The 15784-nt window shown below is 31.2% G+C and overlaps 1 protein-coding gene across 4 annotated transcripts in view; it reads right to left on the bottom strand.

Moving 5' to 3' along the window:
* Nucleotides 1-1778: 1778 nt before the first annotated feature.
* The window catches only part of CNMa (CNMamide), a 90027-nt gene continuing 76021 nt past the window's right edge, over nt 1779-15784 (bottom strand). For all 4 annotated transcript variants that reach the window (XM_066731919.1, XM_066731915.1, XM_066731918.1 and 1 more), the window contains exon 4: nt 1779-5450. In XM_066731919.1, coding sequence (XP_066588016.1) covers nt 5395-5450 — 56 coding nt within the window. In that variant the 3' untranslated portion in view covers nt 1779-5394. The remainder of the gene's footprint in view (nt 5451-15784) is intronic.

Raw genomic sequence — 15784 nt, 5'->3', positions numbered from 1 at the left:
CAAACACTTTAAACATTGAATTTACATAATGTTTCGAAAAGAGTACTTGCGATGAGTCACAAGAATATATAATAAATAAGTCAATATTTGCTTTTAAAAACCTCAAAATGACCTTCATTCGTCCTTTAGCATGCCTCGTAAATTATCATATATACCTACCTATATGCAGGGTGGTTTATTTTAATCGACGCACAAAAATTACTGGTAAATTAATTGTCTTATCAAAAAATATTTAAAGCAAAAGTTGTGTTAGACTTCGAGAAGGACATAAAATGGTATCTTCGATTTGACCTTGAAATGTTATGTAAACGCTACACGAAGGTCATCTTGTGATTTTTAAGTGGACCCCATGTTTATTCTCACATAATCTGAAAACTGATCTCAAGAGATTTCTAAAGCATTATATAAGTGTATCATATCATTCAATCGCTCAATAAATTATTAGATTTTAAATTGCATTTAGGTGAGTATATCTGTTTATCTGAACATTTCTGTTGATTAGCCGAATACAAAAAAATAACGTGGACAATAGCTGTTCAGGACATAGGGGGCGATTATCAAACTATTAAGATTTTCCTAAAATTAATTTTCAATGTCATTTGAAGATGAAAGTTATTTTTTAATTAGGATCCCCAACTTGAAAATCGGATCCGTAAAGAGCGGGAAATTTTACGTTCGAAATAATAATTTTCGATTTGTCAGAGTGATCTTTAAAGGGTCAAGTCATGGTGAAATGTAAGAAATATCGTCCAGAGAAGCTGAGAAGTTTTTTCCTTCAAAATCGTAAATCGTGTAGTTTTAGTGGCTAAATAATGCAGGCAATTTTTTGTAAATATATTTTATTTAAAGTTTAAAATTTTTCATCAAGTGGTTTTCAATATATTTTTTTTAATTAGTTTTTAGTCATATCAAGCAATTTCTGCAATGTATTAAACGCATATTCTTTTGCTATTAAATTATTTATTTTCGTTTAGCAGAGATATTCGTGATGTGAGTTGATAGGATCACCTAAATGCAATTTAAAATCTAAATATTTAGTGAACGACTGAATGAAATGATACATTCATATAATGTTTTGGAAATCTCGTAAGATCAGTTTTCAGAATATATTAAGGATTAACAGGGTGTTCCATTTAAAAATCACAAGATCACCTTTATGTAGCGTTCACTTAATATTTCAATGTCGAATCGAAAATACCATCTTATCTCCCCCTCGAAGTCTAACAACTTTTGTTTGAAACATTTTTTCATAAGATCATTGGTTTACAAGTAATTCTGGTGTGTCGATTAAAATGGCCCACCCTGTATATGCATAGTTAGCTTAAAGATATTTAAAAGCATCAAAGATAGGATGTATAAACTAGTCGTTATGGCTGAAAAAATGAGTTTTCCTATTATTCTAGCGTCTTCATACCTTTTAGCTCATCCTATATCTTTTTTCATATTTATATGTAAAATCAATTATATATATTTATCATATCTTTCATGGTTTATCTTTCGAAAATACTTAAAACACACAAGACACGTTGCTCTGATTTGATTGTTTATTCAGTTTTTGATATATGATCGATTTACATTTTTAATAACACGGGTTTAAGCATAGATTTAATATTTTCTCTCGAATCATCAGGCTTTTCAGTCCACAGTTCCGTATGTCGTTTAGAATTTACACGTATCGCAATATATAGGCTATATAGAAAACAAGAGCGTTTTGCTGCTGTCTTTAATGAAAACACTCTTTTCTGATACATTTCGTATGACATATTATAGCATATATATATATGTATAATATACACGTATTTAATATAATATATATATAATAATACAATTTCACATAGAGATAAAAATTGTTAACCACAGGTACGGTACATACATGTAACGACTAATTAAATTATATATAGTATTAGAGGTACGTAGAAAAACAATTAACAGTAATGTGTTTGGAACTTAGGTATTATTACGTATATCTAAGTGTATGGGATAAAACAAAGCGAAAAAAGTGAGGTTTAGGGGGGTGGGATAATGGTAGTAACAGCTCCATGAAACTACGAGTACAATAATAAATAAAGAGATACATGATTATTTGTAAAAAGATAAGAAGAATCTATGGCTTCTTTCGAAGAAACCCCGGTGCTTTTGCACTAATCATAAATAATAACATGGCAAAGGGTGTCAACTGACCATACTTTAATGAAACTTTTGATCGTTCTCTTTTTTAACCTATCAAAATAGAGTTTGTGATTATACTTTAATTTGTCTTATAATTATAAGATTTTTTATATTGTTTATATTAATACAGTTTTAATTTTTTTTTCTTTTTCAAATAATCGTATTTGTTGAATTTAGATAAAGTTAATCTTTTCTAAAATCGGTCACATTAATTAAAATTTTGTCAAACATTTTTCACATCTTACAAAATTGAAATTTCAATATTCAGTCATTTCACCCATTTGAGATTTAACGTTTGCCTATACGTGAGCATATAGCTAATAAATAAAAATTCGCAACTAAAATATTGCGACGTGGTTCGATATAGGGATAAAAAAAAAAATACCATAGTGAAAAATACTTAAAGTTAGTTATTAGTTGAGATGTAAACGATGGGCAAAAGCGGTAAAAATTGCGTTTTCTCACTGCTCGAGTCGGGTGTAGTGTATATAATATGTTGACAGTATCGTTGGTCGAGAATCCGGTACGATAGCTCGATAAATAAAACAACAATAATCGTCGCAATGTAATATTGCCAATCGCTTTAACGAATGATTTGGGAATCTGTTGAAAACACTGTGCAGTGTGCGTGTTGCGTGTATGCGCGTGCGCTCGCGCGCGCTCGTCGATTACAGAGAAAGGTCAAAAGTCTTATTCGAACTCGTTGAAAGGAAAAGAGAAGAGAAGAGAGAAAGAAAAGTGATTGTATATAGAAGAAACATTAATAGTATTATCTGGATAAAAAACATTGATAAGAATGCATTGGAAAATTTCTGATTATTAATAATAGTTGTGACTTGCCTATCTCTGATCGTGCGCTATATTTGCATGCCTTTTCGCAGCATTCGAATAAAGCTAGAAAATTTGTCGTTTATTCGGAAATACTTTGATCGTCAATCACGCCCGAGCCAGTCGGACACGTATCTTATTGTTACCGGACGCAAAGGTTTCGTCGTTCCTCCTCGTGAGAGAGTAACTCGTCATATTTTTTTAAACCTCCAATCGAGAAAACCGCCTGTCCAAAAAGAAAAGCCAACAACAATCCATTATTTTATATATATCTACATGCAAAATCCTCCCTTTAATTCTTCTTCGTTAATCATTTTTAATAAACAATCTTACAAGATCAATCAGCTGGCTCAAAAATATTCCTATACATACACGATTAACCCTCCAGAGCTTTCCAATAATTACATACATTTTTTCATATGGAGTTTCGGTATATATCACATCACATACATGAAAATTCGTCTCTTTAAAGGGGTTCCTTTTACCTCTATTGTATATAGTCACTGATTTTCCACTGGTTATTCACCATTCTATTTACTTCTGAAAAAATTACTAGTGATTCTCCGATAAGATTCTCGTATCATTTTTTTCGTTTATTATCTAATATTCTACAGGAATTCTTTTGAGAACGTAATGAAATTAATGCTTCTATGATAAGGGCTGAAACGCGACCCTTTCTCGAAATAACGGTCCCAAACCGTGATTAAGACACAGCACTGGTATCGTTCTCATCTGAAAGGAAAAATGAAAATATCTTGTTATTCAAAATCTAATTACCGAGCTACTCACCTACATGGGTTTTGCAAATTATCTAAAATTAACAAAATGGCGGAATAAGGAAAAACGAAGAGATATCATTTCTCAGTCATATTTTTTGCAATTTAAAAGTTCTATAACAATAAAGAAAGCGAAATTTCGAAAAACCTCTACGTCTGTATCTCGGCCACTGGATTAAAAATAACAAGGTATTTTAATTTTTCTTCTCAGAGAAATAATTGGTGCGGTATCTTGCACATTGTTACTCAGGAGAGATCTTATTTCAGCCCTTTTTATTGGCATTCGTTCGATTACTCTTTGTACAAAAGTATGTAGAATGTTGGATAACAATTGAACAAAACGGCTGCTTGTGAGAGTAATTTTAAAATATCTCTTTAATAATTTTACCATAAAATATTTTTGAAAAGACGTCGGAAAATCGGTCTCATTGTACAAGTGAACCCCTATAATTTTCTTCATTAACGATTATAAGCAAACAATCTTAAAACATGAATCGGCTATTTCAAAAAATTTTGACTTATCAATCTGAAGAGCTTTTGAACAATGGTATAAATGTTGCTCAATGGAAATCCAATGTTTTACGTATATGCACCTTTGTGCATTAAATTCTTTTTCATTAGCGTTTTTAAATAAATAATTTACAACACGAATCAACTTGCTGTAAGGTTCGACTAATTAACGGAAGAGTTTTCCATTTATCATTTATCGAATCGAATATTTTACATGCATGAAGAATCCTATGTTTAATTTTTCTTCATCAACAATCTTCAATAAACAATGTTACAGGATGAATCAACTTGGCTCAAACACTCTGCCAATTAACATAAGAGCTTTTGAATAGTAATTAAAATGTTATCGAATATTTCATCAGGTATGCACAATCGAGCATTTGATTTTTTTCATTTACAATTTTAAGTAAACAATCGTACAACATGAGTCAGATGGCTCAAAGTTTGGACCAATTAACAGGATAGACTTCGAATAATGATGTAATGAATACAATAGTTTACATACATGTAAAATCATGCCTTTAATATTCTATCTTCATTAAAGGTATCAAATAAACAATCTTATAACACGAATCATCTCTTCCTGAAGGATTCGGCCAATTAATGCAACATGTTCTGAATAACATAAATTTTGCTCTGTTGAAGGGAATGCCCCTGATAATGTTATGAAACATATACGTAAATATAATTAGTAAGTTGCGAGTAAGCACGCGAAGGCTTTTTTTTTGTTCAGTCTCTCCCCATACTGTCGAATTGAATGATAGTCATTGGTGGTTTGTGCAAAGCTGAATTTCAAATAATCGTATAGGTAGGCGTGTCTCTACCGAATGGTTGGTCTTCCCCATTAATCAATTGTTTTATATAAGGGAAATAAATTTTTTCAACAACTTGGCCGCGTCGAGAATATGCTATAAAATTATTAATGAAAATATCCGAAAAGATATAAAGGAGATTAGATGCTGTTGCTGTATTTGTTGCTGCCTAATAAGCGATGGTCGATCCTGCACGTGCCTCAGTAGCTCCTCTCGCTTCCTCCCAGATTTTCCTCGATCTAACCAGTCATCTCCATCGCACGTGCAGATTCTTCACGGCTCTCGATCGGATAACCAAGTTACAGCTGTCGTTTACGTCCCATGTTGCAAATTTTGAAGTGACAAAGCGCCATGTCTGAAAGTCAAAGTAAATTCATCAATATATACATATATATATATATATATATTAACGCTCGAGAGGGACATTGTAAATGATAAGGTAGTAGTGTAGTTGTTTAAGTCGAAACAATTTTTTTGCATATTTCGACAATGTAACATCATGAGAATATGGTGTATAAATTTTAGATTGAAATTCAAAATATTAACAAAGTTATAGCACATTTTCAAGAGCGTCGCATATAGTTGCACGGTAAGCTGCGCGACAGCTGCTAACGGTTGGTCTTCTTTAGTATAATTTATCACCTTTATAATTTCTTGGAGCTTCTTACACTTTTCGACATACGAAAGGAAATAACCAGATATACCGTTTTTGATGCATATGAAGAGACCAAAGGCTTGTTGTACGCACCGGGGATCGATGACTAGTGAGAGTATGAAAGTTCTATTAACCAAACTTTAAACGTGTTTTTCTCGAAACCATGCTTTCTCGGTCGGCTCGAGTGATAACAAATTTTCTATTAAACCGATCGGGCTGAAATTTTAACAAGTTGTTCTGCACATTTGTAATTCTGGCAGAAACCAGAATCACTTTTTTACATCCATTACTTTTCAATTTACACACCAATTTACACTGAAAAAATATTCACTTTTTTCTAAGTCCGCTATTTTTGTATTTATTAACAAAATTGTTTTATTATAGTTCCGGCCAGAATGACATCCTACAGAACATTAATCTATTCGAATTTTTTGTTTCAGATTACTCAAAATGAAAATATCTCATGGGCCAGCGGTATATGTTTTTTTTTTCAGCACTTCATTTGACTTTATATAATATTAATAATATATTGTAAAAAAGACAAAAAAACATAATAATTTGTATACTTGAAGATACACAACTACTAACATCAAATTTTTGGATTCATTGGATTTCATTTACATATAGTAAAAATAAATCCCGAAAATACGCTACAAAAACAGTCGATTTACTAGACTACTACCTTTAATATCATAAATATTCTATTATAATTGTACTACTGAACAAAGCTAACATTTCCATGATTTAGCTTTATCAAAGCGCTATGTTTGTTATAATCACCTCAGACATCCTATTATAAACGCGTTGTTGGACAAAACTAAAATTAAGTAACACGGTATAGTATTACGCGGCAAGTAATTATAAAAGACGCGTGACACTACTTATATATATACAGGGTGAGGCACTTAAGCCGCCCCAGAATACGAATGCCGAAAGAGGTGTATCTCTTTAACTATAACAGATATTCAATTTTTCCATAGGACATTTTCGAAGCCTCTTGTTATTTGCTTTCAGAAAGGTTCTATGCAAAAATTGAATATCTTTTATAGCTGAAGAGATACGCGCCTTTCTGCATCCACATTCTGGGGCGGCTTAAGTGCCTCACCCTGTATATATATATACATATATATATATATATATACATATACATAATATGTCGAAATTTAAAAATTCTTCCCCCTTTTCTCTTCCATTTTTCACGATTTCTGTATATGTCGGGCTGAAGCTGGTCGTTTAAGTGATCTTAGTTTCTCACTACTACCAACCTAACATTCGACTGTCAAAATTTATTACCGCTACCAACCTAATATTCGGTTCTCAAAATTTGTCACCACTACCAATCTAATTTTGAGCTGTCAAACTGCTTACGGCTGCAGCAGGCTGCAGTGTTTATAATAAGGTTATATTTATTGTGATAATGTTGTTCAACCATATTATGAATGTAAAAATTTTTTAAATTCAATTAATAGTGAGAGGAGGAGTCGAGATTAGATAAGTATAATATTACATTTTACAATATAGAGGATTAAGTGTACTTTGTGGGATTTCTTTTACAGATTAAATTAACCCTTAACGAACGAATGCCGACATTACAGGGCGAAAACTATTTCGCATGCAGCGTCGTTATTTGTTGACGGATTGTAAAGTTATTTCAGGTTTTTGGAAATGCCAGAAGCTTATCTACTAAGTTACGTTAGGAAAATTAACAAAAAATGAAAAAAAATTTTTGTTTAAATAAATACATTAACATTATTGAGAAACAACAATTAAATCGCAAAATCCCCCAACGTACTTTACTAGATAATGTTCTTACGTTTCCAAAAAGTCGACAAAAATGCAAATCTGTCAAGAAATGACGATGCTGCATGCGAAATAAATAATGGAAGAATTTCGTGTTCGGGAAGTCGCCAACACGAAATTCTTCCATTATTTATTTCGCATGCAGCATCGTCATTTCTTGACAGATTTGCATTTTTGTCGACTTTTTGGAAACGTAAGAACATTATCTAGTAAAGTACGTTGGGGGATTTTGCGATTTAATTGTTGTTTCTCAATAATGTTAATGTATTTATTTAAACAAAAATTTTTTTTCATTTTTTGTTAATTTTCCTAACGTAACTTAGTAGATAAGCTTCTGGCATTTCCAAAAACCTGAAATAACTTTACAATCCGTCAACAAATAACGACGCTGCATGCGAAATAGTTTTCGCCCTGTAATGTCGGTATACGGATTCCCGTTAAGGGTTAAAATATTAATTTTGGCATTTTTGAGGATCGAGCTCTTTGACTGGATTAATTGAGATTGATATGAACAAGATTGGTAATGGAAAGTCTACGTTGAACATTCAAGTACATGGCTATTGATGGAGGGTATATTAAATAATAGAAACAGTTAAGATAATTGAAAATTATATGCAGTCTTTTAATATATTCAAACCATTCTTGAAGAGTATGTGTTATTTCTTTCCTTAAAATTGTTATTGATACTAATTTTATAAAAGGGTATACAACACATTTGTGAAATTTCTCATTGACACATGAAACCTTATTGCTACAATTAGAGAAAAGGAGATAAATATATATTAATTGCTTTTGAATGTTCAATTATAATATAAAAGGACGTTAAAAACAAATACTGACCTAACTTTTTTTAATCTTAGTTATAAAAAGTTATTACCATCTCCTAAAAAAATAAAAATTCCAAAAAATTCAAACAGCTAATGAATATTATAAAAAAGGCCTCTAAAAGTGCAATTACGGTAAGAGCTTTAAAGTTTTGTAAGTAAAAGGCATTCGCTGGATAAATTTATGAAAATGAAAGCAGTATACCTAAAAACAGAGGTTTTTATTCCATTAATAGATATATTTCCTGGTTTATATCAATCAAAGGAAGCTAGAAATTATCCTCGTTTGGAATAGAAAGAGCCATAATGCAAAGTTGATGTTGAGAGTAACACCTCACAAAAAGGATGAAAAAGGGGTAAATTTAGAAGCAAACTCATGAAAACTAAAGGGCTCTTAGGTGATTTTTGGCATAAAATGTTGGAAATATAATTCAAAAAGCCAGTGAAACTATTTTAAAAATCTCTACAAGTGTAATTCTGATAAGAACTTATTACTTTAAAATTTTTTAAGTGACTGGCATACGTTGGATAAAATGAGGATACTTAAAAGTAGCATAGAAAGAACAGAGGTTTCCATTGCATTAATTGGTATATTTCCAAGTTTATATCAATCTAAGGAAGTTAGAAATGATATTAGTTTGCCATAGAAAGAGCCATAACACAAAGTAGATGTTGATAGTAATTCCTAAGAGAAAGGGGGAGAAACAGGTAAATTTAGAAACAAATCCTTGAATGTGTAGTGTTATCAGGTGATTTTGGCCATAAAATTTTGAAAATATAATTCAAACAGTCAGTGAATATTATGAGAAAATCCTCTAAAATTTTAATTATGATAAGAATTCATCATTATAATATTTTGTGTTTTATTTATAATAGATTAATAAATTAATATTTTGAATTGAAGCTTTACATTATGGAACGACGAGGACATTGGAAAATGTATTGATAGATTGAATTGATTAAAACAGTTGTTTAGTTTTAACTCCTACAATTTTACAAAACGTTATAAGATCCCACAAAAAATAAGCTTCGCTTGTAAAAAATGGCGGTAAGTATATACATCGTCTATCGTAAATAATATAGTAAAATAAAATATTTGAATTAAAAAAATTGATGAAATCCAAATATTAGGCAAGTATTTTATTTTAATGTATTATTTATACACTAAACGATTTATGTACTTGCCGCCTTCTTTTACAAGCGAAGGTTGTGTTTTGAGGGATATATACTTTTACGCGAAGATTGGACCATTTCCATTACTTTACTTTACAAAGCGCCATGTCAGAAAGCGATAGTAAATTCATCAGTATATATATCATCGCTCGAAATGAACGTTGTAAATTAGTACCATAGACATTCTGTTACATAATCCACGCTGGTGGGCAAAACCATTATTTTCATGACGTCGCTTTGCAAAGTTTCATGTCGGAAAGTGAAAGTAAATTCATCAATATTATATCCCTTTCCTACTCACAATGTCTTCTGAGAAGGACACTGAATAACAAAATTGACAAAACATTTAAAACGCATATTATCCGAGCCAAAACAAAGTGGACGAAGTTACTATTGTTGTTAGCTAGTAGGAGCAAACATGACTTTGGAAAATTTCTAACAAAATATATACATATGTTCATATTTAAATTATATATGAGATAAAACCATTAAATTTTTTTTAACGCTGCCAGAAAAAAATCAGGCAGGAAAGGGTTATATAACGCGAGTCATCCTATTACAAACGCGCTGCTGGACAAAATCATTATCAAGTAATACGATATACAGTGTTAGGCGGCAAGTAATTAAAAAATGTGTGGCCCTAACTACTTCAACGCGAAGATTAGACAATATTTCCATGATTTTGCTTTACAAAGCGCCATATCTGAAAGCGAAAGTAAATTCATCAGTATATATATCACCGTTGGAGAGGAACATTGTAAATTAACACCGCAGACATGGCATGCTAATATAATCGCGCTGGACAAAACCAACATTTCCATGACGCCGCTTTATCAAACGTGCCGCGCATTCTTTTCTCACGCGCATTATCTCTGTACAGTTATACTTGTTAAATACGTATATATATATATATTTAGATGGATTAACTGTACGTGTATTGCGATGGAAAATTCAGTGCTCCAGATTGTCAAAGAGAAATGAAATGAGGCCAGTGGGAGAATGGGGGTCACGTGCAAAATAATTAGATTAGGATCTGGCGCCAGTGCTAAACGAGGGAAGCCAATCGATCTATCGATCGATCCGCTGCTCGCTTGTTTGTCCAACGATCGGACCTAAAGATCGTCTTAGAGATCGTGACGTCATGGACCCGTCGGTCTACGTTCTACACCCAAAGATCCGCTAGCAATTGATCCGATCAATTGTTCCACGCATAATATTCAATTGCTCCGAATCGTCTCTTATTTTATACTTCATTTTGCCACTAACAGATTTATTCCTGTACTACCGTTTCCCTCCAGGCTTTTATCTAATCTCGATTAGCTATATAAATATAGCCATTCTTTCCTTATAATTATTAATATTTGTTAGAAATTTTTTCAGCAAAACTATAATACATTCAACGCTGGCTCGTGCGTAACTCTCTCTATATAATAAAATGTAGCATTTTACCAAAGCCTCCGCCTATGCCTTTAATTGTCCATTTTTATGATCCTTCTTTATTAACGTCCTCTTCTCTCGAGCCTTATATGAATCTCTGCTGGATTTTCAAATATTATCTTCGAGGTTTAACAGGTTAGACTCTCCTATATAGGGTGTCTCCTTTTAATTTTCAACTTATGACATGATTTTTGTTTTTTATTCTAGAAAATATCGTCTCGAATGAAAATTGTGTCACTTGGACGGGGACGTAAGATGGTATCATCAGCTTGACCCTAGGGATCCTACCGAAGGAAATAACGAAGATCGCAACTTGAAATTTTTAAACTGCACCCTTCATTTTTATCGCACATTCTTTTAACTGGCCTCGAGAGCTCTCCAGAACTCACATTTTATTTTTCATTTCGTTCAGTCGTTTACAAGATATTTCGATTTGAATGTATACATAGGTGATTGACTATGCATGTGTATACTACGCATAACGATCATGCACGCTATTTCAGCCAAACCCACTCCCATCTGCAATTTCAAATCGAAATGTCTCCTAAACGACTGGATGGAATGAAAAAAAGTAAAAGGAGAGGGGTTTTGAAACTCTATAGGTCAGCTACAAGAATAAACAATTAAAAAATAGGAGAAAGGGTGAGTATGAGATTTAAAAAATTATGGATGAGACTTCGTGTTTCCTTCAGCAAACCTCCCAAGGCGTGTTGAACCCCAACGATAAGATCTCCTGTCCTCTTTCGGCTGAAACATAACTTTTATTTCAAATATTTCCTTTTTTTACAATCAAAAATAAAAATCATACTTCGTTTGGAACATTAAAATAAGGTACTCTGCGTATATACGGCGTAACAATTAAAACTATCCATATCATGCAGTAAATTTCTTTTTATTATCGTAACTTTAAGAGATATCCATTTTGTCTATTAGACCTCCTTCAAAGTAATTTCAAAGACTATTCGAATAAGGCAATTGTCCCTATTAGTAATCACTGGCGGATTTAACATCCGCAGTCCTTTTTTTCTCTTAAGATAAAAAGAGAAACAGCGGAAATCAAATATAACAAAATTATTATTATTCTGTCATCTCATATTGTATTTATAAATTTTGTCACGTACAACGTTTAATATATTTATATATATATATATATATATATTTTCCTTCATTAGATACAATAAGATAGAGCAGCTTCTATCGTCTATATAATAACAAGGTTATGGAAGTCTTGGTTGCTTTTTTGGTAGGCTATCCATTCTACTGTAATATTCCACACGCAATATTAAAGTCATTAAAAAAGTCAACTTTTTCGAAAAGGAATAAAGCAAGTACAGGACAGTTTTCTGTCTATTATATTCAAGCTTTAATCTAGTGAGAGATGAGTAATAAAAATTTCTATGCTATAATCTTAATAGGATATTGAACACTTGCTTGTCTATATTAGTGTCCAGTTAGGAAATATTTTTTTCGTAATGCAACATATGTATATCTTTTTTAAATAAAATCACATTCTCTGAAGTGACTATTATTCTTTGCTCAGCAGTTTATGGTTTTTTGAATATTTGGTTTTAATATTTTCATGCAGTTATACTAAGAACAGTGCCTATAACACTGGCACGATTAATAATCAAGTTGCTAATTAGGACAAATACGTTCTGTATGAACTATTATAACATAACTAAAGAAGCATGTTAAATATGGTTATTAAAACAAGTCTCTTATTCTCTTTAAATAAAATTAAAATTTTATTTGAAATATAATAAGAGTTTTAATAAAAATCAATCATTTTAAAAATGCATCAAATAATTTACCATCAAGGTAGTTTAATTTTCCCCCTATTTTAAAGATTTTATACACAAATTTCCTCGTTTTTCTGCATCAACATCTTCGTAGGTCGTAATTAGAGAAATTTACTAGGTCTTATAGAAAAACCTAGCATATCTTATCGTTCCAAAGATAAAATGAAGTAAACGTCCATATTTGGTTGATTTTAAGTAATGGAACACGTCCTGTGTAATTACTACAAAATTCTTACATTATTATAAACAGTGACATTGAATGTTATTGTACATATAAATAAGACACGATAGTTATAAAAATAAATTATTCCCTTAAATTGAAGATGAGTTTACAGGCGAAGCGGTGTTGTATTCTGTTGGATTTATAAATAGTAACGCGACGCGTTAAAAATTGTTATTTTAAATTGTATATCAGTGTAATACAATACAATATGAGTATGCATTATTATATCGATGAATACGATTTTAGTTGTGTCCTGCCGGTTGAATCGTTATATGTATAAATTCAGATTTAAAGAGAGTAGCATCAGCATCAGCATCAGCATCAGCATCAGCATTTTTTAATATTATCTTTGAGATTTAAAAAGCTATCACATTTTTATGAAAAAAGAATTAACTACTCGTAATTATTATTTTTATGTGAAAAATATTTTATGTACTGAGTTAATTGGTTTCTATATTAAAGATATACGTATACAATTAGATGTTTTCAGCACTCTAAGTAGTCTAAGTTGTCTGAAACGAAAAGTTCTAAAAAATAATAATTTGTGAGAATGTTGCTATCCAACCACAAATAGAAACGTAATTTTTTATTTTACAAAACAATAAAGTGGCAGCGTTTCGCGTAAATAATTTTAGAAACTGATGGGCTCTTTTTTGCTTTATATCGTGAAGAAATAGATCAAAAATAAATGTTTCTATTGATTTCAGTTGCGCGGCAAGATAACAGCAGTTTAACAAATTAAAATTCTGTTTTTGAATGTTTGGTTTATAACCACCTGTAAATCGTTGAAAATATCTTACACCAATAATAAATGCATATACATGTTTTTCATCTATTATTAAGTAGATGCATGCAGGCTGCATTTTTCATAAGTATATACCTACACTGAATAAATGGAAAATAAGAATAAATATTGAATTTTCCAATGGCACGTCAATTTTTGCTTCGAGGAGGACATTAAATAGCCATATAAAAACATTCTATTCGGAGAAACATACAAGTTATGAAGGTCACCTCCACTTTTCTAAATGTAACCCTGTTTTTTAATGCACATTCTTATTACTCATTTCGAGAGTTTTCCAAAATATTATATTAATTTATCATTTGCACCAACCGTTCGATAGATATTGCAAATCGAAATTGAAAGTAGATAGGCTATTAAGTTTGTGTGTACGTAACGGTTACGCACACTACTTTAGCCAAACTGACACTTACATTCAACTTGAAATTGAAATATCTGATGAACCACCGCGAATGGAATTATTAATTATTAAAACGGTTTAGAACTTTCTTGTGATAAGTTACAGGAATACGTAATAAAAATTATAGTGTTCCAATTAAAAAAAATCAAGGTGTGACCTTCATAACTTGTACATTTCTCCATTTAGAATATTTTTTATCCGATAAATTAATGTCTTTCTCGAAGCAAATATTGACGTGTCCTTGAAAAATTCAATATTTATTGCAGATTTCCACTTACTCAGAGTAAATACTTGTAAACAAATCTCTCTCTCTCTCTCTCTCTCTCCTCTCATTCGGTATATATTTTTATGAAACAAATAATAGCTCTCTATTTTCTAACAGTTTATATTTGATCGAACAGAATAATTATACCGATTAATGCAACACTATATAAATAATAACCTTATTAAAGTTAGGTATTTTTTTCAGGTATCACACCACGATAGCCCTTTAAGGGTGTAATGTCATGAGTCAGCTTTAAAGAATCGGTTTTTTTTTTCTTAAATATTTCGAATGTACAATTTATTGAGAGTACTTTCTTAAAATTTTCAGACCAAAATTCGAAATATTTACAAAACTATAGCGCATATTGAATAGCGCGTCGTGAAACCGTTATGTATGCGCGCTTGTGAGTTTAGCGTCGCCACGTCTAATATTGTAAAGATGACTACACCAATTCGCAGATCAGAAAAGGTAGCTAAAGGTTATATCTACGAAGAAACCGAATGTCTATATATAATGTATGCATTAGACATTGCGATATTAGCGATTAGAGAGAGTTTAAGCAAACCGTTTCTATTATAAATCTATGACCTCAACTTTTTAAATAAATTTTTCTCAAAAAAATATTTCTTCGATTAGTCATTTTTACTAAACAAAATTCCATTCAATCGATCGGGCTGAAATTTTTATATGTTATTCTACACATCAATCGCTTTCGCAGCAACCAAAATTATTTACTTATAACAAGAATTTCTTATGTTTTGGTCTTATTTTAAACGAAAAAAGAAATCACAATTTCTGATTTTGTTTATAGTCCATCATTTCGTTATATTGCAATAAATTTGCATAATTTTGGTTCGGACCAAAGCGACGGGTCTACAGAATAAGAATCATGATGGATTTTCTGTTTCAAATTACTACAAACGACGTAATCATCATGATCATGTAGCCATTAACATGCTCTCTGGCACATCCACACAATGTGTCACATAATATATTGCTATTTGGCAAAATAAAAATTGGCTCTCTACAATTTAAGATAGTACTAATCCCACAAAAAACAAGCTTCGCTTGTAAAAAAAGGACAGCAAGTACATAAGTCGTATCTAGTATGATTAATATATAATAATATAAAATATTTTAATTAAAAAAAATAGTGAAATCCAAATGTTAGGCAAGTATAAATTTTTACCATGGCGAAAATTAAAATTTGGAAAAAAGTAAATAGTAATACAAAAATTAATTGCCGGGCCCGTAATATTCATGTGTAAGTCGTTATCTTGCTATATAAGCGTTGCTTCTCGTAAGTTATAA

Source organism: Prorops nasuta, unplaced genomic scaffold (genome assembly GCF_024137725.1).
Source record: "Prorops nasuta isolate Cenicafe-Biocafe unplaced genomic scaffold, Cenicafe_Pnas_1.2 PNAS00009, whole genome shotgun sequence".
Taxonomy (NCBI): Eukaryota; Metazoa; Arthropoda; class Insecta; order Hymenoptera; family Bethylidae; genus Prorops; species Prorops nasuta.
The sequence above is the reverse complement of the archived record's forward strand: the minus strand, read 5'-3'. Positions and strand labels throughout refer to the sequence as shown.